The following is a 22,669-nucleotide window of genomic DNA, read 5'->3' on the forward strand; positions in this document are numbered from 1 at the left end:
CCAGCCCCCCAGGCTGACACGTCCGGGCCCCAGATAGGTTGCTCTTCCGCAGCTGTTACCGACCCAGGGCTGGGCCACGAGCAAGACCTATTCCTAAGGGACCCCCAACCCTAAGGACCATCCAGGGCAACTCGAGAGGAAGATCCAACATGCCTAGGACCGGTCCTCTCTGACCACCATGGGTGGCAGTCCAGCGTGGAGGTACCAGGCTGGCTCTTCTTGAACCCTCAGGGCACTGCCCCACCCTGTTGGCCCCACTGCCACGCCCCACCTTGTTGTAGTTCTTGCCAGCTGACTCGCGCTCGATGGGCCGCAAGGCCTGCAGCTGGGCGTCCAGAATATCCAGCAGCTGCTCCATCAGCTTCACGGAGGAGGACACGTCACCCGCATAGATGGAGCCTCGGGTGTGACGGGCTAGCTCACTGGCAATGTTGGCTGCATTTTCCCCGCTCTTGATCTGTGTGAGGTGGGAGTAGGGGCCCCCGGCTACCTCAGAGACCATCCTGCTTCCCGCATGTTCCCTTTTAACATGCCCAGCCTGCTTGGCCCCTCTCCTCCCTCTCTCTCTGGCCTCTGCCCTCCCCATCCGTCTCTGTTCCCGCAGTAGGCCAGGGAGGGGACCCCACACAGTCCTGGCTCCCAGACCTGCCGGCCTGTCTCCCCAATTGCTCTACTGCCCCCAGTGCGCCTTGTGCCCGGCCACCCAGGGCCCAGTGTGCAAGCAAATGTGCCAGTCTGGAAGGGGCAGCTGCTGCTGGTACCTTCTGGGCCACCTGGTTGACCCAGGGGGAGGTGCAGTTGCTGAGGTCAGGGCCCCGGGGGTTCCAGAGCCCCAGGGCTGGTAGACACTGGAAGGAGGCAATTCCTGCAGGGACAGACAGGAACAGAGAAGGGAGCCACAGGGAAGGAGAGGAGAAGGGGCCACAGCAGGGAAAAGAGATAACAGAGAACAAGTAGGTGAAGGAAACACGGAAGACCAGACATGAGGAGGGCCGGACAGTCAAGAGAGACATCACTCTGAGGTGACGTAAGCCACCCCTCACTTCTCAGCTCCCCCTCTTGGTTCCTCCTCCTTCCATCTTTGCCCACCAGAAATGGAACTTTCTAGCAAAGTCCATCTTGGAAGCCCTCCCTCTCCCTGAAGCCTCTTCAGACCCTCCCCTTGGATCGCTCCACTTGGAGCACAGGGTCCTGTCCCCCCCCACCCCCTCCCCCCGGCCACAGGGCACTCGAGCTGCTCTCTGTGCTGCTGCTACTGGCTGCTCCAGGGCCCAAGTCACCTCCTGTGGGCTCCCTTCACGGTCTGCCCGGCACTGCAAGAGGGGACAGGGCAGGGGGACTCACTGAGCTGCTCCTGTGCCCTGAGAGCACAGCTGCAGAGGTCAGGCGTGACCCCTGTCCTCAGAAAGCCCATGCTTGGGCGTGGAACGTGCACAAGGGAGTGGGCCTGGGCCAAGCTGAGTGGCGGACACGTTCCCGACCCCTTCCCCGGCCAGACCAGATTTGGCCACTCCCCAGGCCAGCCACAGTGAGGCGGCCGCAGCCTCTGTACTCACCTCGGGTCCCCTTGGGGCAGGGCCTCTCCACCAGCATGCCCTGCTGGGTGGCCGGCCACTGGACCCGCCGCACCTCTCTAGGTTCACAGAAGAGCTCTGGGGACACGTGCAGGTTGGGGGCTGGGGGCCGCCGGGTGCTGGGAGCTGGGGCTGTGGCTGGAGGCAGGTCAGGTCCCAGCTGGTTGATGGCACCCACAGGGTGTGTGGTGAGGGGCACCCGGCGGAGCGGGGTGGTGGCTGCGGGCGAGGCCGTGCTGGTGAGGGGTGTGGGTCGGGCTGTGGTGGTCGTGCTGACAGGTGGGGAAGTGGCTGGGCCTGGAAGCGAAGAGGGTATCCAAGGCAGAGTCACCCCTGTGCCCGGGGTCCTGCCGTGGTGTGCCCAGGCACGGGGTCTCTGGCATTCTAGCATGTTCCCTAAAGTGGGAGGATGTCCTGGTCCCCACTGGGTCTGGGAGATTTCCCCTGGCCTCTCTCTACCCCCAAGACCACCAGAAACATCAAAAGGCAGTAAAAATCCACTTGAGTGTACCCTGCGGTGTGAGAGAGCAACCAGAGAGCGCAGGCCAGGAAGAGGATGTCACAACACAGCCACCTGCCATCCCCGTTCCACTCTCCGGCCTCTGTGACCTGGCCGAATCCTGGTGGAGGCCTCAGATCCCCATTTTGCCAATGAGGTTGGATTAGATGGGGCTCCCTGGGGCTGCTCAGAGCTGGCTGAGGGCAGCTGAGAGAGCAAAATGAGACTGCCCAGGGACACTCAGTCCTGGAGTCTTTACTGACCCCAGGCTTTCACCCAAGATTTTGGGCCCAAAGTGCGCAGGCCCCTGGGCCAGGCGGAGGGGGTGACTTAGTGGTTAGGAGCACAGAGCCCTGGATACAGACCGGCAGAGAAGTAAGCACGCCCCTACTACCCTCCCAGTGCTTCAGTTTCTGCACCTTACGTAAAAAGGCAGGAACGATCCCCGCCCCATAAGCCGTGACGACGAACTGAGAGGCTGAGACCAGCCTCTGTCCCGTGCTATTTGGCTTTGACCTCCCCGCTCTCAGCACGCAGTATACCCCCACCCCACGCCAAGCAACCAAGGAGGCAGAGCCCAGGGCAGCCAAGCCTACCCGCACTGGGGTCGGGCGGCCCGAACTCCAGGCTGTAGCGCACCACAAAATAGTTGTTCCAGACGTAAAGCTGGTTGTCGCGAGGGTTGTAGTCCACGGAGGAGACGAACTGGTAGGGGTTGGGGAAGGCCAGGCTCACGGGCTCCTCGCGGTTGGCGTTGGTGTTGAAGGCGTAGTCCACGCGGTTGCCCGCCGCCTCGCTGTCGTCGTCCACGTACACGGAGCGCAGCACGTACAGGACCCCGCACACCATGAAGGCGTTGGACGCCGAGCGCTTGTCGTAGCCGGTCTCCCACGTGCCCTCGAAACGCAGCGTGTAGGGGTTGAGCTGGCTCACCACCAGGCGCCCGTTGTTGCCCTCGGTGGCGTAAATGACCCACAGCCCGTTCTCGTCCACGGCTAGGTCGATGTCGGTCTTGCCCCCCCAGCGGTAGGGCGAGGTGTCGTGGTAGTTGGCGGTGTTGATGACCGTCTCCCCACTCTTGATGCGCGTGCGCAGGTCGTACTTGACGATGTTGCGCGTGCGCTCCTTGTTGTAGAAGACGGCGCCATCGTAGACCACGAAACCCGTGCCGTCCACGCGGTTGGGCAGGCGGTAGGTGGTGGTGTGGCGCGCGGCCACGTAGTCCTCCCACGAGGCGTACTCGGTCAGCGTGTCCGTGCGGTAGGGGATCCAGGGCATGACGTAGATACGGTCGCCCGCCTGCAGCGGGTCCTTGCACCAGGCGCCAGACTGGTGTTCCGACTCGTGCGTGGAGGTGGGCTCCAACACCTTCTGCAGGGTCCCTGGGCACACGAAGACTGGGCCGGGCGGATGGGAGGGCGGGGAAGACATGGGGAGAGGAGGCGCAGAGGCGAGGGAGGGGGAAAGAGAGAGGCAAGTTGGTCATGCGGCCTGGGTAGCCAGGCTGTCCCCTCCTGCTGCTGCAGTCACGGTTGCTTGGTAGGGCTGGTGATGGGAAGGGGGTTTCCGGGCTGGGACCCCTGCCCTGCCCAGCTGCCCCTCTCCCTGGAGAGGTCAACCCTGGAGGCCATTAAGAGCAGGGTTAGTGTGTGGGGTGGTGGTACCCCTCTCCTTCCCTGGCTGCTAGAGACCCCACAGGCTGGGGATAAAGGGTTTGGCAAGAGCCCTCCCAGAGTCGTCTTCGTGTGCCTTAAGTGGGGGCGGAAAGATCTCCTCACTGCAGCCACTGGTGGCTTTGAGGCTCCAGGGACTCCGTGCCCTGCTCCTTTACCATTGTCACAGCCTCCTACGGAAGAGCTATGGGTCGAGGGTCCCATCCTTCACCAACCACACCAGGACAGATTTTTTTTTTTTTAACTCTTTCTCCCCTCTCCCCCAACCCCCCGCAAAAATTGCAAGGTAGAGTGATGTTTCCGTACCCACAGTGGGTGTCAGGAGTGCCCCCCTATTCCAGGGTGGAGGAGGCACCCAGGGTTCCCGATGCAGCCTGTGCCCCCACCCCCCACCCAGTACCCACAAAATCAGCAGGTGAGGAAGGGTTTTTGGAAAAATCCAGCCCCTCCCTGATGGTGCCCCGCCCTGCCCCCAGCCGGCAAGGTCTCTCATGGGGTTTGTTCAGCAGCAGACACTGACACTGGTGCACAGGGGGGGGGGAGGTTGGGGGACATGGGAAAGGAGGGGGCTTCCCGGGAGAGTTGGGGAGGGGAAAGGAGAGCTGCGTGGAGGGAAGAGAGACAAGGTGGGGGGGGCCTCGGCGAGGTCCTGGCTCCAAGGGAGGCACGCTGGAGACCACCTGGGAAGAAAGGGTTAGTGCTGGCGAGGAGAGAGGGGTGAGCAGAGAATTCACTCCAAGGCCCAGGCCCGACTGAGGGTCCCTCGGGGGGGCAGTCCCAGGTCCAGCTCAGAGGGGGCAAGGGAGGGAACCAGGAGCTAGGATAAAGACCCAGCCCGCCCCAGCCGGCCCGCCCCCTCCCCTGCCCCGGACCCCGATTTACCTGCGACCATCCCCGGCTCGGGAGGAGGGACCAAGGCACCGCTGATGTCAGAAAGGTGGGGGGCCCCGCCCCACCCCCCCATTCCCTGAAAAGGAGGAAAACCTCAACTGCATCTCGTTGGCCGCCGCTGGCCTGCCCACCCTTGCCCCGTCACACCCCGGTGCCACCTACTCCTAGCCTCCCCTCACCGACCCGGTAGGGGTCTGGACTCAGGAGCGGGGATGTCCAGACGCCCCTCCCTCCAGGATGGCCGGGCCTCCCTCTCACCTCCCTGCTGGCCGAACCCACACACAGGCCAGGGTGAGGGTTTGCAGTGAATTCTCTGCTCCTGCTTGGCCTGTCACCAAAGCAGCTGGCCCCAGGGGGAACAGGGAGGGCTGGGACCTGGTGCGGGCTTGGGGGGCAGCCCCGGTGGCAAGAGGGTCTTGGACAGGCGCCACTCTTCACTCCCCCACGTCCAGCCTCTTCACCAGGCTTGGGTGGGGGGATGTCCAGCCCTCCCTTCACAGCATCAGGGACGGCTTGGCCTGAGGGTCCCCGGGCACAAAGCAGCCAGGAGCACACCGTTTTAGGAGGGGGAGGGGAGCCTGGGACACAGACGTCAGCAGGGACCAGAGGGATCCTGGCTTGCGCCCTAGGGCTCCACCATCTCCTTGTCCCCAGTGCCCTGAGGGGTTGGCCTGCGCCCTGTGTCCCGCACACCTGGCCTCCAGCTTTTTCCTCTGTGCCCAGGTCTCCCCTCTCCCCAAGCCAGGACCCCTGCCAGCTCTGTGGCCCCTGAGCAGATGTGTCTGTGTGTGTGTGGGGGGGGGCGGTGGGAGGCCTCAGAGCCTGACCTGGTCAGAAGGGTGTGGAGGAGGAAAACGTGGTTAGAGGTTACCCCGGGGAAGGGGGAGAAGATGAGGAAGGGTCTGCCTGGGGCCTTTGACAGCAAGGACCCCTCCCCAGCACCAAGCTCCCAACACCTCCTCTTCCCTCCCCCCTCCCCCCCGCCCCCCCCACCCCCCCCCCCCTTGAAGAGAAAAGATCCAGGGTTGCAGGGTCCAAACCACCACCGGGCCTGTAAGAAGAGTGTCTCAGGGAGAGAGAGGGAGAGAGTGGCGGGGCAGTGAGGGTCGGGGGCCTGGGCTGGGTGCCCAGGCCTCTCTGAGGTGGGGGAGGGCAGGGGGAGGGGAGCAGCTCGGAGGGACCCCGCCCCACCTTCCTCAAAGGGATGCTCCACAGACCACCGTAATTTCAAGGCAAAAAGCGACCCCGAAAGGATGGCTCGCCCGCGGCCAACCTCAAAGCTGTCATTTCCCCCCAAAATTCAGGGGAGCGCTGGGCCATCTGCAATATCCCACCCACCCTCGAGGTTCTTCGGCGGCAGTGTGCCCCCCCCACCCCCCCCCAACACCAAAGGCCAGAGAGCTCCACCCCACCTTGGAGTTTTCCCCTTCCCCTGCTGAAGGTTAACCCTGCAAGAAATTACGGTGCTCACGGAAGTCCCCAGACCAGGCCTGTACCTCCCCCAACCCCCCTCTCCCTGGTCCTCTAACCAAAACAGCCCAGAAGAAACCCTGACTGCAGCTTTGCAAGTGTTTCAGAACCAGAGAAAACGTTCCCCCACCCCGCGCTCCCCCCCACAGCGAGGCCCACCCCCACCCCTTCCCCCCCAATTTGGCAGACTGCCCTCCCAGGGCTGGGGACAGCTGACATCCCTCCCCAGGGCTGGGCCCCCGGCTGGTCAAGGATGGGGGTTGGGGGTGGGGGAAACTGGTGCTCCGTGCTCCAAAACAGCTCTGGGCCTTGGAAACGCCAAACCAGAAGGAACTTATGCCACCAGGAGCCCGAGAGATAGAAGGAATCTGCTCCCCCAAAGGAAAACAAAGGTGTCCCCTCCATCCCGCCTCCCCTGAGCCAGACACGTGTTACAAAAGTTGGGGCAGGAAGAAAAGGAGAGAGACCCGATGCACTCTGCCCCCAGCTGGGAGCCAGACAAGGGGGTCCCTCCCTCCCCTCCCGCCCTGGATGCTTACACACTTCTCCTGAAGGAGGCAAAATAAGTATGAGAGAAGGCCAGGTCCCCCCTGCAAGGGCTGGGACGAGGGAGGAGGGACAGGGAGAGACAGAAAGAGAGAAAAAGAGGCAGAGAGAGAAAGAGAGAGAGAGAGAGAGAGAGAGAGAGAGAGAGACAGAAGGTCCTGCCCGTGCTCAGAGAGGAGCTTCCTCGGGTGTCTGGAGGGTGGAGTCGCCCGTGGCGGCACCAGGGCTGGCCCCACCGGGAGGACACCCGGGGTGGGGGGTGGGGAGAAGAAGGGGCTGAGAGGGGAGGGCGGGTCACATAAGTATGGTACAGGTAAGAACAAAGTGTGAGTTAGGGGTTAGCATTGGTAACAGTGCGTTTACCTTTCTGCTCCACTTCTACTTTAAGCATCGGAAGAGAGAGAGAAAACAAATTGAAAAAAAATGTGCAAGAAAAAAAAGAGAAAAAAAAAGATTAAATTGCTTTCGTTTCTTATCTGGCAACATGCCCCCTTTTCCTTTCTTTCCTCATCCTGGTTCCCCAACCCCGAAACGTAGCATCAGCTCAGCCCCCGCCCCCAAGTCCCTTCCTCTGGGGAGGGTGTCGGGGGAGACAGTCACAGGGAGGGGGAGACACGCGAGGACAGAGACCAAGAGAGACACGGGGGGGGGGGTGTGTGTACAAACAGGCAGGTGGACGGAGCCCTCAGATGGGTGGGAGCACCCTCGGTGCAGTGGGGGTTGGGGAGGGGGTAGCTTCAGCTGGAAGGTAGGCTCTGGTTAGGGGAGCACCAGGGGCGAGGGGGTGGGGAAGAGCCACACGGGTCCCCTCACACCCTGCCTGCTGCCCTCCTGCTAGAACCAGGGGCCCAGGGGGAGGGGGTTCAGTGCCTCCAGGGGCCTGGGCGCCCCCAGCTGAGAGAGCATGCTGAGCTCCTTCCCTTTCTGTGCTGGCCGTGCTAGAGTCCAGCCGAGCTCCCCCAAGCCCTCGCAACCCAGAAGAAGCCAACACAGAGAGAGAGGGCGGCAGAGTGGAACACAGAGTGACGGAGAGGCAGACAGGCAGAGCCCCTGGGCCTCGGAGAGCCGGGTGGGGGAGACAGAGGCAGAGAAGGAAGAGGCTGGGGTGGGGGAACATCACAGACAGCAGGTGGGGGCACAGACACGCTCCCACGCTCCCCAGCTCCCCCGGGGCAAGCCTGTGGCTCCGTTTGTCTGCCCAGCCCCCCCACCCCCGGGGGCCCGGGAGCCAGGAGCTCCCTGTCTGCTGCCCGGTGGGCGGGCGCACCTAGGGGAGGAAGGGGCACGGTTAGAATGTGCTCAGCTGCAAGGCAAATCCAGCGTTAGTCGGGCCTGTCTGGATGTGTGTGTGTTTGTGTGTGTGTGTGTGGTGGGGGGGAGTCCCACACACCCACTGCCCCCTCCCCACGGTGGCCCCTACACCCACCCCTGACTCGCCCGCACCAGCACTGGGGTCACCCCAGCCTCTGAAGCCCAGGGCCAGATGGCTGCCCAGGCTGCCCCCCTTCAGGCTCTGTGTCCCTGGCCCCTCAGGAACTTCTGGCCGGGGCCTTGCTCCCCTGCCGCCTCTCTACAGGCACAAGCAGGGAGTCCCCAGGGGAGTGTTTGGCTTCCTTCCCAGCGCCTCATCCAGGGCCTGGCACACAGGAAGTGCTCAGCGAACAGGAACATCGCGGGACGAGTGAGTGCCCGCCTTCCTGTTCTCTGGCCTAGCTACCCTCACCTTGTTAACTGCAGTCCCCGCTTCTTCTGGAACCAGGAGCTACACCCCCACACCCCTGGGCCCTGCCTGTCGAGGGCACACACGGCCCCACGTGTCCCAGACACATTCCCTGCGCGTCCTGCCTCCCCCGGGGCTCAGGCTAGCTCTCTCCCCCAGGCCGGAGCTGCCCACGCTTGGGCCATCCAGGTCTCTGGGGGCCGTGCCCCCTGGCCCACCCTCGGGGGCCGGGGGCGGCCAGCTTCAGGAGGCCCGTAGGCCTCTTTCCTCCCTATGCTGCGTAACTGTTTTCCTGCTTCTTCACCCACGTGGCGTGCGCTTGCTTTGGACTCGACTTGGATCAAGGTCTTCTTTTCCTGCCCTTTATCTCACCTACCTCAGGAGGAGCTGTGTTCGTCACTGGTCATTACTTTTGGTTTTGATTACCAACGGCAGTAATGTTAACTGGTAAAAGTCGCTACAAGTGGCCACAACAGAAGCAACGACTACCAAGTACCTAGCACTTGGTAAGCGACTAAGTGCCAGGAGCTGTGCTGGGAACTTCCCAGGTAGTTTTTCAAGAGCCCTGTCTGCGGATGGGGAAGCTGAGGCTCAGTGAAGTGAAAGGACACAACTGAGGCCACGGAGCAGCTGGCAGAAGCGGGCACCGTTTCTCTGACACCTATGGCGTGGGGCGCATGAGGCGCTTCACCCACATTCTGTCTACTGCTGGCCGCATCCCTGGGAAGGGGCCCCTCCCGCCATCACAGACGAAGGTGCAGGCTAAGCTGGCTCGGAAGGGCACCCGAACCCTTGCTGAGCACATCCTGAACCAGGCTCGGGTCTGGGCGCTGGGGCATGAAGACGAAGCCTCTGCCCTGGGGGAGTTTACACCCGCACCTGCCACAGGGAGCCAGCTCTGCGGCCAGCCTCGGGTCAGGCGTTTCACACACACCGACCGTCTCCTGGACTCTCGCCTCCTTTGGCCGCAGCTCAGAGAAGTTAAGTCACGTGCTCAAGTTTCAGAGTCAGAAAATCCAAGAACCAGGCTGAGCCGCAAACCCAGCCTGATTTCCCTGCTGTGCAATGCTCCCAGCCTCCCGCCTTCCTTCCCTGCTGCCCCAGCCACGGGGGCGGATGGGCAGTGTCCCCAGTGCTGTGGGGAGGCTTCAAAGATAGATGGGCGTCCCCCTCAGGTGGCGGCTGGAGGCCTCCGTTGCTGAAAGGAAAGGGTGAGGAGTAAAAGAAGGTTATGGAAGCACATAGGTGATCCTGTTTCCCCCGGCCTGTACGCCATCACCTGCGAGGAGAAATCAAAGGTTGAGGGGGACGGCTGGGGTGGGAGGGCAGAGGAGGGAGAGTCACAGGGCCTCCTGCTCCCCTGCCCCTGCCCCCCAGTCTCTGACACTCTGGTGGCCCTGCCTCCTCCCCCATCTGCCCGGAGGCCCTACCTCCAGGTTGGCTACATGAAGCTGGCAGGGAGAGGAGGGGAATGGATGATGGGGAGAAGGGAAGGGAGAGTGAGGGCAGGAAAGAAGGGCCACGTTAAGAGCAGAGCGCTGAGGAGGAGAGACCCTGTCTTTGTTTGCTCCCTTTGGCCAGAGGCAAGAAAGCCAGGCCCCTGGCTCCCCAGATCACCCTCCTCAGGCTTCCTGGGCGGGGGGGGGGGGGGGGGGGGCACTCTAGTCCAACATGGCAGCACTTCCCTTGCAGACAGGAAGTGCTACCATGGTAATGGGCAAACTAACCAAGAGATAGTAGCTGAGGAAGATGCCCCTAGTCCTTCGAACCAGATCTGCCGCCAGGCCTCAGACGGTGGTCTGCCTCTCTATGGGTTTGGAGTCCAGCTTCCAGGACTGGGAAGGGGCAGGACTAGGAGTATGTGAGAAGTGAGGGCGACGAGAAAGAGGAGAGGGAGTTGAGAAAGGAAATGGAGTGAGTGAGAGGGAAGAGCAGGCGTGTAAGGGGGGGTCAGGAAAGGAAGAGATGTGAGAGGAGGAAGGAGGCAGAGAGGCTGGAGGGCAGCAAGGCCCAGGCCCAGGGAAAAGGAGACTGATAAGTGCACCGGCCAGAGTTCTGGCCTTGAAGTGTGAAGTGAGCGAGGGGCATGTGCAGGAGCAGGGCTAATGGGCCAGAGTAACAAGAGGTGGGGAAGGTGCCCTGGGGATGGGGACAAAGTCTGTGAGGGTGGGGGTGGGGGTGGGGGTGGGGCAGGTACCGAGTGTGGACAGAGGGGCTGGGAGAAGAAAATGTGTGAGGGAGGGAGCAGGCCCGGCTGTCCCCCAAGTACCTGGTCCCGACTTGGCCCTGTGCGTGTCTGTGTGTGTGTGTGTGTGTGTGTGTGTGTGTGTGTAAGTCAAGGTGTCTCCTCCTCGCTTGCTTCTGGGAGGGGGAAGGGCCCGTGTCCGCACAAGGAACAAGATGACTCACTGTAGGGGACACAGTCGTACTGCACCTCCAGGTACTTGTAGGTCCCAGGACAGGGGTCGGGAAAGGCGTCAGAGCCGGCAACCACCACGCACTGGGTGCGGTTGTTACACCTGAGAGAAGAGACAAGGAGCTGAGATAAGACAGGCCTAGAACTGGGGGGGGTGCGGCATCTAGGGCCGGGAGAGGAACGCGCCCCCCCCCAGGCTGAGAAGAAACTCTGGCGACCAGGGCCGGTGGCCTTGTGTGGGCATCGTGTCCCGTTTCCTGCCTGCTCTCTCTTTCCCACCACACAGGTTTCTTCTGTTCTCAGCCTCAGGGCTGGGCCAGAGCTGCACCCCAGAAACTGCTTCCCCGGCAGCCCTTCGCCATTTTCATCCCATCGGAGGGTCACGCCCGCCGTTACATCCTTGGCGTTTTTCCCGAATTGACCATAAGACGCGAGGCCACACGTGCGGGGACGAGGTGGCGTCTCCACCAAAGTGCTGCTAATGAGACGCTCACGGCGCCTGTCTGCGTCCACCTCAGGCCACGTCTTAGGCGTACGTGTCTCGGCCTTTGGACGGCGCCGCTGTGACCACGTGCAGGTAGGACACGGGCAGTCTCTCGGCCTCGTGCGGAAGCCCCTCTCAGTTCCCCGAGGGGACTCGGGAGTCCCCACCCACTGCCCGGGAGCCCAGCTAGCACATGAGGGGACTCCCTAACGACAAAACGAGGTTTCTCCTCTGCTGTCTCTCCAACCAAGATCATTAACTAACGAATCTGCTCACTCCCACCCACCTCATCCCCCTGGCTCAAAACACAGACCACTGGCCTCGGAAGGTTAAGGAGAGGGTTGCCCAGGACCCGGCAACTGCACCCCTACTAGCCGTGTTCCCAAAGACCCGGAAGCGGGCGCTCAAACAACTGCTTGTACGTTCACAGCAGGACCGCTGTCGCGAGAGCCAAAGTGGGGGAACAGCCCCACTGTCCGCTGACGGATGAACGGATGAGCCAAATGTGGTCGGTCCGTGTCGTGGAACATTATTTGGCCATAAAAATAAAAAGAAAAAAGGTCCGGTGCGCCACCGTGTGGCTGAACCCCGGCAACGCTGTACTGAGCAAAAGAAGTCAGACCCAAGAGGCCACGTCTCAGATTCTCTCTCTATGAAACGTCCGGAGCAGGCAAATCCAGAGAGACAGAAAGCAGGTGGTGTCGAGTGGCTGGGGGCGGGGGGGGGGCAGTGACTGGATGGGGTTGCCCTTCGGGGGTATGGAGATGTTCCGGAACCAGACAGGGGTGGTGGCGCACGTATTAAATAGCACCGAATTGTCCGCTTTAAGATGACGGACGGCGATACGTGAACGTCACCTCACTGTCCGGAAGAGAAAGGGGTCGGAGACCGCAGGTCCCAGCCTCCCCCTGCAGCTGGCCGTGCCCAGGAGGTGGCAAAGGGCCCACGGTGGCCTTCAAACGGGATGGGTGCAGGGAGGCACCGAGACAGCGGGAGGCGGGTGGCCTTCTCGCCTCCCGTCTTGTTTAGGCCACTGTACTTGCTCCGGGGGCTGTCAGCCCTAAGCAGTTCGAGGAGCCTCCAGGTTTCAAGAGGGCAGAGCAACGGCCTCTCGCTCCCTGGGCCCCAGTAACCACACCGCACAGCGTCCCCGCTTTTGGAAGTGAGAACCCGGGCCGGGGAGAACACCACAGACGCCGAGGCCGGCGCTGAACGAACGAAGTGGGCAGTGAGAAACTTGGAGGCGGGAGGTGGGAGGAAAGGGATCCCCAAGGAGGATGGGGCGCAGCCTAAGCCAAGGTTGACACCATGCAGGGTGTCAGAGAGGGAAGGGGGGGCAGGACCGCTGGAGGGGGTGCACGTTTGAGAGAGAAAAGGTGGGAGGGAGGGAACGAGGTGGCTCCAGCCTGGCCCACCGGTCAGAGCCACCTGCCCGCGCCCATGCCCTGCCCAAAAGTCTCTGGAGGCTCTCAGTGACCCCGCCCCATGACTTATTCTAGAATCTTCTGCCAACATTCAAGAGGCTGCCGAGCTGGCCCCAGCCCTCCTCCCCTTCTTCAGTTCTGTGCTCTGGATCCTGGAGTGAACCTTATGCCCTCTCGGGCATTTAGCAAAAACTCAGTGAATGCCTCTGTATCTGGCTGGGGACAGCAGTGACAGACACAACGCCCTGTCCCCATGGGGCAAAGACAAAACGAACACAATAACAGAGGGAACTATTCTGTTCTACAGAACTGTGGCTAGAGGTCAGGGCTAGAAGACAAAGCAGGGAAGGAGCTAGGAAGTGGGGTGGGGGCAGTGATCTTAGGGTGGTCAAACGGGCCTCACCAAGAGGAGCATTAGGTGAGAAAATCTACGGAGGAGGGGAGGGAGGAGCCGTGCGGGTGTCAGGGAACAGCATTCCCGGCAGGGGGAACAGCCAGTGCCAAGACCCAGAGGAGGCCCGTGGCAGACGATGCCTGATGTATGTCAGGAGCAGGCAGGGCAGCCGGAGCCGAGTGAGCGAGGGGGCGCGTGGAGAGGGTGAGGGCCGGGAGAGGGGCACAAGGCACAGAGCGCAGGGCCTCGTGGGCCTCGGGGAAGACAGGCTTTCGCTCTGAGTGAGGGGGGTGCTCACAGGTACCCTCTGGCTGCTGCGGGGCGGGGGAAACAGACGGCAGCGGGCGAGACAGGGCAACCCCAGGGGGAGCTGTGGCCACGGAAGCAGCGGTCAAGTGTGGGCGTGGTTTGAAGCAGGAGCCGACCAGCTCTAACTGCACTTCTGCAGCAGGTGTAAGAAAGGCTTTGGCAGACCTGTCACACTCACACACAGTCTTGCACACTCAAGCACTCGCTTTCTCTTACACTCACGTGTGCTTCTGTCATCTGTGTTCAGGCTTCACCTCCTTGGGGAAGCCTGAGTGACCTCTGGGCTCTCCCTCGGAGCCTGTGACACCTTCACCCTGTCCTGCTCTTGCGTTTACACTGCAAGACTGCCCCTTCCCCCCCGACTAGTCTCGGGATGGGCTTCTGGAGGCTGGTGGGGAAGACGGGCCGGGTCTTACCGGCTGTTTGCACGGGACCTGGCACCTAGTAGGTGCTCAGGAAACCCGTGCAGAACGCACGGAAGGAGGACTGAAGGCGTGGACAGGGTGCCCTGACCAGGGGGGTGTTTATCCAGGGACCCCAGGGACTGTCCCCACCCCTCCTCCCAGGAGCCCGGTGGGGCCGGGGCCTCTCACCTCTGTGACATGATCTTGAAGGCATCAGGCAGGTAGCACTGCACGTTCTCCATCTGGAAAGGGTCGGCGTCACAGATCTTGTCGTCTGTGCGCCCATAGTTGGCGTTCTCCACCATGATGACGTCGCTGCCTGGGCACCGCAGCTCAATGGGATAGCCTTCGCACGCCAGCTCCCGGCGCATCAGCCCGAACGGGAGCCCAGCCCGGCTCAGGCCTACGGGGAGGGAAGACCCTGCTGAGGAGGTCCCACCTCCAGCTTGGGCTGCATCCAGGAACCTCAGTTCTTTCATCTGCAAAACGGGCTTCCCAACGTGCCCAGCCGCGTAGTGAGGCCTCTGCCCTCGGCTCCTGGGGAAGTGCCTCCAAGCACCCGGAGCGTCCCGCCCGATGAGTGTCTTTGTTGACCTGGGGGCCTCGGGCCAGGTCAGACAGTCTGCACTGTTTTGGGCTGAGTTGTGTCCTCCCGTCCTCCTCCCTCGTACCTCAGGATGTGACCAAATTTGAAACAGGCCATCAAGTTAAGATGAGCCGAGCCTGTTAAGGTAGGCCCTGCCCCAGTATGACCACTGTCTTTATCAAGAGGGGAAATGTGGACACAGAGACAGAGGGAAGACAGCCAGCCACGAGCCCAGGAAAGAGCGGGAACAGCTCCTTCCCTCACGGCCCTTGGAAGGAGCCAGCCCCCCTGACAACTTGATCTTGAACTTAAAGCCTCTAGAAACTGCAAGACAATAAACTTCTGCTGTTTCAAGCCACCAAGTTCTGCGGTACGTTGTTACAGCAGGCCTAGCAAGAGAGCACAGTAAGGACGTGATCTAGGGTGGGAGTTTTGGGGTGTCAGTGGACCTCTGGAAGGGTGGGAGACTGAGGCCAGTGCTGCGGGGGGTCCCCCGCATCTACATGACTGAGCCCCAGTGAAGGCTCTGGACAGCGGGGCCCGGGGAGCGTCCCACGTTGGCAGGGCACCATGCGTGTTGTCGCACAGCACGCGTGACCACTCCGTGGGGAGGGGGCGAACCGCGAGCCCTGGGCACGGAAACTTCCCGGACGCTGCCCCACACACCGCTTCCTTTGGCGGATTTCCTCTGCATCCGTCGGCTGTAAGAAGCTGTCACCGTGAGCACGACAGCATTCTGGAATACGCTTCTAGTGAATCATCATGTCTGAGGGTGGTCTAAGGAACTCCCGAACTTGCAGTTGGAGTCGGAAGTGAGGGAGGTCTTGGGTGCTCCCCTAACCTCGCACCGCGCCACGCAAACAGGAGAGATGGTGTGGGAGGAAGTGCTCTCCTGTCGGGGAGGACACCGCCGAGCCTGGCTTTGCCACTTCTCGGCTGATGGGCCAGAGCCTCTCACGGCATGGCCTGGGGGTCGGTGGCACCGACGTCCCGTGGTGGCTGCTTAAGAAGGCAGATTCTGCCCCCCTGCCCAGGCCTGCTGTATCAGGATGTCGGGGGTGATACCAGGAGCCTCGGACCTGTGTGCCCACCAACGGTTCCGACACGTGCTCAGTTCGGACAGCCACAGCTTTAGCCTCCTCGGGCCTCAGGTTCCGACCTGTAAGATCGGCACTGACAGCCCAGGAATGTACTTCGAGGACTCAGTGCACTAGAGAATGTTCCTGAAGGAAGCACTGAGCGCGGTGCCCTGTGTGGGGAGGGTCAGCTCCCCGTGGGGTCGCACTGTCACACGTCCTTGCCCATCCTGTGCCGTGTGAGGACCCAGGGGGTTTAAATCCCCGGCTGACGGCCTGGCCCAGTAACGGACCACCTCCGTGGCCCCAGATCCTTCTCCGAGGAGCCGCCGCTCCCGCCTCAAGGCACCGCTGAGGGGCTGCGACAAGGGCAAGCGGTATGTGGCGAGGCGGCGGGTGCTGAGTCCCACCACCGGTGGGATTACCGAAGCAGCCAGACTCTGCGGGACAGAGTGGGCTCCGCGTGGCCGACACCTGCCGGGGCAGCCACCTACTCAGACGCTGGGCTCCGCCAGGCCTCGCCAGGGGCTGGAGGGAGGCGTGGATGCACGGAGCGACCCACGGGCCCGATGTGGGGACTGTGGCTCGTGGGTCAGGAGAAAACCGGTGCACGAGGGTGGGAGTGCCTTTCAGAGACCTGTCCTTCCAGCGTCGGGTGGGAGGCCCGAGGGAGATGGCAGCTAGGCCCCCGGGGTTTTTTGGGGTGAGTTGAGTCTCACTCGGGGGAAAGTATTACATGTGTTCCTCTAGCACCATCTGCTTTCACAGCTAATTTTAGTCCTTCCCGGGCCCGGGAGGGAGGCCGGGGGTGGAGGCTGGCTCAGATGGGTCTGGGGGTGGGAGCGGCCCCTCCCGGCCCAGCTGGGGCTGTGGGGCAGGACCTGGACGGGCAGAGAACGTGGGCATCAGGGGAGCAGAGGGTGCCAGCTGGCCGGAGCGGTGCCAAGGCCCTGGGGCCTGGCTGAGTAAGGCCCCCTCCACCTTTGTGGCTTTCTTGAGTATTGGGCTCCAGGAGGGGACCCTGGGGCACAAAGTGTGCCAACAGTGCTCTCCAGACAGCGCTGAGGGGGTGCCGGCTGGGGGCAGGCCCCCGGGCTAGGGACAAGGCCAGCGGGCCCCTGCTTTCTGCCTCTCCCCTTGCCCTGCCCTTGCCCCCGCCTAGGCCTGCCACGGGGACCATAATTGAGTAATTGGTGAAGATGGGCAGGCGGGCTCGGGGCACTAATTGTCGCATGTGCAGGATCCTGGGGCCGGCATAGGGCCGAGCCGGGTAATTAGTTGTTTTTAAATAAACGTCAGCGGGCATGCTTTAATTAAGCCTTCTTCCCAGTGAGGGCCTCCGAGATGTAATCACAGAGAAAGCCACACACGCAAGACAGAGGAGTAGCGGCTCACCAGGAAGGCCCGTCCCGGTCCCAGGAGGCCACAGCCCGCGTCCCAGGTTCTAGGACCCCCGGCTTCCCCGGGCTTTGGGGGTGAGGGGCTGGTCCGGGGAGCCCTCCGTGGTGCCAGGGGGTGCAATTACCAAGTCCTCCTCCGGCTTCGTTCCGCTGAGGTCTGGAGCGAGGTGGGGACTGCAGTGCTTTACCAAGTGGCTGGGAGGTCCTGCACCTTGTCATCTGCCCGCCCAGCTGCATTCCGGAGGCTGGCCCCTCCCCAGCCCCAGAGGCACCTACCTTGGGTGGCCGAGGTGACCAGGACGGCGGTGATGCAGAGACTCCACAGCACAGCGGCCAGGCGGGCCATGGCGGCGGCCAGGGGCGGGTCCGGGGCTCTCAGTGTCCTGTGCGGGGGGCCTTGCCCCGCATCAGCAGGTGGGCACCACGGCCTGGCCCACCAGCCTGGGGAGAAGAGGGAGAGTGAGGCGGGAGCGAGGCCCCAGCAGACGCAGGAGGAGGTGCGCTTGGGCTGGTCCCCTCTCCTTGCCGGTGGCCGAGGCCTTCCACCCCAGAGTCCCCAGACGGGCCGGTCAAGGGACCTCTCTCGAGCCAGCTGTGTCTGACTGAAGCCGCACCCTTGGGCCAGAGGCTGACCGGCCCCCCGGAACCTCTGGCTTACACTGCTAACTCCACTGCCCACCCTCACCCCCACCCCCGGCAGCCAGACCCGCCCATCTGGGCACCTTGAACCAAAGGGAACCTCCTGGACGAACCTCCCGTGGTCTGACAGTGCCCCTCAGGTAGCAAGGGCGGCTCACTGGGATGTCACGGGGGATAAAGACCTTCTGGAAGCTTCTTCTCCATCCCCAACCCCCAACCCTGCCCTCTTGTCTCCCCCACCTAGCTTCCCCACCCGGCACAGCATGGGGGCAGGGGCCGGGTACCCAGGCATCCTGGCCTTGACTTGCTTCACTAGCCTCCCAGTCTTGGGCAGGAGTCCAGGCCCCGCCCCCAGCCCTTGCTTCCTGTCTCTCCAGCTCTGGTAGCTAATTAGAATCCAGCTGGCTGGCGCCACAGATCGGGACCAGGGACAACCGAGTCCCCTTTTTCCCCTCTGGGGGACCCTCGAGGTTAGCTGGAGACAGGCGGTGGGGTGGGGGGGGGGGAGGGAGGGAGGGGTGTGCAGCCCCCTGGGGAGCCAGGGAGGGGGAAGCTGGCATCGTGTGCCCTTCCCTGCAACCCTCCCACCCTTCTGCCCGTCCCTGGCCACAGGGCTTGGTTCTGACCCACTCCTTCCCCTCTGGGCCGCTCCTCCCTCTTGCCACCTCGGTCTCCCCGATGCTCTCAGAGCTGCAAACCCAGATCTCTACTCTTGGCCCTTTGCTCTATCTACACCATGGTTCTCAAGGGCGGCCCTGGCCCAGGGGCGCCAGCCTGGCCAGGAACTTCTAGAAACACTCATTCTCGGGGGAGGGCCAGCACCCCATGTTTTAACTGGCTCCCCAGTGTGTGAACACCCACTCAGTCTTCTCCCACACTGTCATCCCCAATCTGTCCCACACTTTCAATGCCATCGACCAACTGATACCTACCACGGCTCTCATTTTCGGTTTGGAATCTCTCAACAGAGCCCCAACTACTGTCTCTCCCCCCACCAAGTGAAAGCCTATCCACCAGCCCAGTTAGCTCCCTGACCCCATTTCTGCTCAGGCCACTCCCGCCTCCAGCTATTCCCTGAGCACGCCAAGCCCTGCCCCAGGGCCTTTGCGCTTGTCAGTTCCTCCACATGTATCTTAGACTGCCCACCAGTTACCCACAAGGCTGCTCCCTCTCACCTCCTTTAGGCTTTTGTTCAAATGTAACTATTTACTTCCTGTATGGTAGAGCTCCTGCACAGACACGGGACGGGACGCTGGGTTGTTTTGCTCAGCCCTAGCCCCGGCTTCTGGAACAGGCCTGGCACACAGCGATGAGCATTTGTTGCATCTCAGACCCCAAACTTGGGAATCCACCTCGATTCCTCACCCCGCCCCAGCCCTCCCCTTCATAAGCTCCATCGGCAAGTCCCTAGAACTCTGCCTCCAAAGCACCTCACCAACCTGCCCGCTTGTGGCCCCCGGTGCCACCGTCCGGGACCAAGCCGCCATCCGCCTCCACGCCTGCCCTCCACTCAGGGCTAAGGGATCCCTGAATGACGTCATCTGCCTATTAACCCTCCCCTCCGCTCTCCACTGGGGCTGGCGTTCCTCAGCAGGGCCTAGAGGCCACTGGTCACCCTGCTCTGCAACCCGCCCCGCCCCCCACTCTCTGCCTGGAACGCTCTCCCCGGTTCCCCATACACCTGCTATGGCTTTTCTCGGCTCGGAGCTCAACTCCGAGGCCAGGCGGGCAGAACAACCCACCCCGACCTCCCCAAACGTTCCTGCTGCTCCCACTTGCCATCCTTCTGCCCCGTTTTTGACGTACAGCTTTCGACCACACCCGAAATTACCTTTTTACGCCGGCAGGTCTGCTGTCAACCTTCCCTACTAGACCAGAAGCTCCTTGAGGGCACAGGTTCTCAAGAATTATAAAGGTCAGGGCGGCGCGCTCACGGGCAGGACGGCCCCTTCTGGGCCTCAGACTCCTCTCGCGAGATGGGCAGGAATTTCACAGCACAGCCCTCCATACCTGAGCCCTCCCTATCCCCAGCCTTCAGGAAGTCTCCCCTCTACTGCCTCACCCCACAACCCCGACTGGACAGGGCCTGCGCTTTGGGTTCATTTCACAGCATTTTATTTTATTAAAAAAAAAATTTTTTTTAATGTTTATTTTTGAGAGAGAGAGACAGAGCGTGAGTGGGGCAGGGGCAGAGACAGACGGAGACACAGAATCCGAAGCAGGCTCCAGGCTCTGGGTTGTCAGCACAGAGCCCGACACGGGGCTCGAACCCACAAACTGTGAGATCCTGACCTGAGCTGAAGTTGGACACTTAACCAACGGAGCCACCCAAGCGCCCCCTCACAGTGTTTTATGTTACATTGTGGGCAGCAGGGGCTTCCTCATTCCCCCCCCCCCCCCCCCCCATCTCCTAGCCATGATCAGGCTCAGGAGAAACTGTGACCCCAATGGACACTTCCCTCCCTGGTTCTCCCTGAGGGACTTAAACTAGTTAGCGGCTGGTTAATACTAGAAAGGCTGCTGGACGCCAGGCTCCGGGGGGGGGGGGGGGTGGGCAGCCAACCCACCTAGGTCTGGATCCAACTCTGCCATTCACGAGTGGTGTGAACCTGAGCCGGCTGTCCCCTCCCCCACCCCGCTTCCGTCTGAGGGGTTCTGGTCAGGACAACAGTCTACGCATGGGACAGGCCAGCCTGGGACCCATCGAAGGGTGCTGTCCACAGCACAGCAGAATCAGAACACAGGGGGCATGCATCTGAGCGAGGTGGCTCCCACCCCCAAGGGCTGCACCCAGGACCCAGGCGCTGGAACCCCAGGTGGGGTCCCCAGGCCTCTCCCCCACCCACACTCCTTGGGGGACTCAACTAGCCTCCCCCAAGACTGCCACACTGGAGCGCCAGCCCTGCTTCTCTCCTCACCGTCTACACCTCCCTCGGGTCTCCCAGCCTGACCAGACCAAAACAACCCCACCCCCCATATTAGTCCATGGGCCCACCATCCCCCCGGGTCCCTGGGCTGAAACCCAGGGAGTCAAAATCCTTGGTTCCTCTTTCCTTCGCCCTGACATCCAGTTCAGGAGTTAGGACACCCCAGCAGCCGCTCTCCGGACAGCCCTGGCCTCCCCCTAGCAGCCTCCAACCCCTCTGGCTCCCACACTCTGGGCTCCCCACGGGCAGCCAGAGGGGCCTTTAAAAAATTACGGTGTAGGGGCGCCTGGGTGGCGCAGTCGGTTAAGCCTCTGACTTCAGCCAGGTCACGATCTCGCGGTCCGTGAGTTCGAGCCCCGCGTCGGGCTCTGGGCTGATGGCTCAGAGCCTGGAGCCTGTTTCCGATTCTGTGTCTCCCTCTCTCTCTGCCCCTCCCCCGTTCATGCTCTGTCTCTCTCTGTCCCAAAAATAAATAAACGTGGAAAAAAAAATTACAGTGTAACAGACATGTAACATAAAATGTGTCATTTTAACCGTTTTTACGTGTATAATTCAATGGTGTTAATTACATTCTCAGTGCTGTGCCACCATCGCCACCACGGTCTATTTCCAAAACCCTGTCATCACCCCAAACAGAGACTCTGTCCTCGTTAGGGGTCACTGCTAGCCCCCGCCCCTGGCGACGACCAATCTACCTTCTGCCTCTACGACTGACTCCTCTGGGGACCTCATCTGAGAGGAATCGCACAGGATGTATCCCCCTGTGGCTAACTTGTGTCACTCAGCATGGTGTCCCTCAGGCTCATCCACACTGTAGCCTGTGTCAGCCCCTCATCCCTCTTTGGGGCTGAATAATATTCCATTACGAGGATGGACCACATCTTGTTTGGGGATGCCTGGGTTGTTTCCAGAGAGGGATCTCTTTTTTAAAAATGTTTGTTTATTTTTGAGAGAGAGAGAAAGAGCACCAACAGGGGAGGGGCAGAGACAGAGAGAGAGAGAGAGAGAGAGAGAGAGAGAGAGAAAGGATCCAAACAGGCTCTGCGCGGACAACAGGGAGGCTGACGCAGGACTTGAACTCATGAAACAGTGAGATCACGACTGGAGCCAAACCGACTGAGCCTCTATGAGTCCCAGAGAGGGGTCCTTTTCCTCTTACAGACATCTTGTCACTCTTGACAGTGTCTCCCGCTCCACGATCCCTGAGACAACGCAGAATCCCACCAGGTGGCCCCGGCCTGTGTCCCTTAGATCGCAGTTCAGATGTGCCCTCCTCGGAGAGGCAGGTGGGCCTCTGGTCCGTTCGGGCTGTGTGCACTTGGTGCCTGCCCGCCCAGGCCCCCCCCCCCCGCGCCCCCCCCCCCGCCATCCCGTAAGGTCCTCTGGGTGAGACAGGAAACCGCCCAGGGCAGCCGCGTTGGCAGGAGGAGTTCATGCGCGTGAGACACTCGGGGCCGCGGCTGGCACACAGTGACTGAGGAGCGTCCCCTGCAGCAGCTGTCACTACCGTCGCCACCGATCGCGTCACTGCCTCAAGACCTCGCTTGTCTCCTCGTGGGTTTCCTTCACACCCCCAGGAAAGTGCAAGCCCCCCAGGCCACCTCCGGCACGGAGATACACAGTAGGTCCTCACGCAGATGCTCACCCAACGAATGCCAGGGGACAGAGGTGGGGGCTTGTGACCTGGGGGCCTGGGCACCATTGCCTGAGGGCCACACAGAGCGTTCCCTTCAGGCTGCCCCCCACTCCCTGAAGGCCACTCCCCAGAAAGCCCAGGCACTCCCAGGACAGGCCCCAGCTCAGGGCTGGAGTAGGAGGAGCCGGGCACTGTGACTACTGTCCCCTGCCCTCCCTTCCTGGCCTGTGTGCCCACCCGGCCTGCCACCCGGCGCCCACCTAAGCGGGGAGGCAAGGCCAGACGTGGGGAGGGGGGAGCCATGTCCCAGGAGGCCTGAGCCTGAACATCCCTGGGGCCTTCGGACGGGGGTGTTATGAACTGCCCGCCCCCCACCAGCAAGAAAAAGGTATGTTGGAATCCTATCCCCCAGCACCTCAGAATGGGACCTGACTTGGTCTTTTAAAAGGTAATCAAGGGGGCGCCTGGGTGGCGCAGTCGGTTAAGCGTCCGACTTCAGCCAGGTCACGATCTCGCGGTCCGTGAGTTCAAGCCCCGCGTCGGGCTCTGTGCTAACGGCTCAGAGCCTGGAGCCTGTTTCCGATTCTGTGTCTCCCTCTCT

The 22,669-nt window shown here is 62.0% G+C and overlaps 1 protein-coding gene across 3 annotated transcripts in view; it reads right to left on the bottom strand.

Moving 5' to 3' along the window:
- ADGRL1 (adhesion G protein-coupled receptor L1) overlaps positions 1 to 22,669 on the bottom strand; it is a 41,632-nt gene that overhangs the window by 7,758 nt on the left and 11,205 nt on the right. The window contains exons 2-9 of one of the 3 annotated variants that reach the window (XM_030302094.1): positions 17,143 to 17,307; positions 13,994 to 14,207; positions 10,783 to 10,892; positions 7,017 to 7,031; positions 2,670 to 3,470; positions 1,557 to 1,871; positions 762 to 865; positions 272 to 457 (exon numbers count right to left, since the gene is read on the bottom strand). In XM_030302094.1, the coding sequence (XP_030157954.1) occupies positions 272 to 457; positions 762 to 865; positions 1,557 to 1,871; positions 2,670 to 3,470; positions 7,017 to 7,031; positions 10,783 to 10,892; positions 13,994 to 14,207; positions 17,143 to 17,212 (1,815 nt within the window). In that variant the 5' untranslated portion in view covers positions 17,213 to 17,307. Of the gene's footprint in view, positions 1 to 271; positions 458 to 761; positions 866 to 1,556; positions 1,872 to 2,669; positions 3,471 to 4,628; positions 4,714 to 7,016; positions 7,032 to 10,782; positions 10,893 to 13,993; positions 14,208 to 17,142; positions 17,308 to 22,669 lie in introns of those variants that run through there. The other 2 variants (XM_030302101.1, XM_030302118.1) reach the window with 2 other exon arrangements.

The sequence above is a fragment of the Lynx canadensis genome, chromosome A2, assembly GCF_007474595.2.
Source record: "Lynx canadensis isolate LIC74 chromosome A2, mLynCan4.pri.v2, whole genome shotgun sequence".
Lineage (NCBI taxonomy): Eukaryota > Metazoa > Chordata > Mammalia > Carnivora > Felidae > Lynx > Lynx canadensis.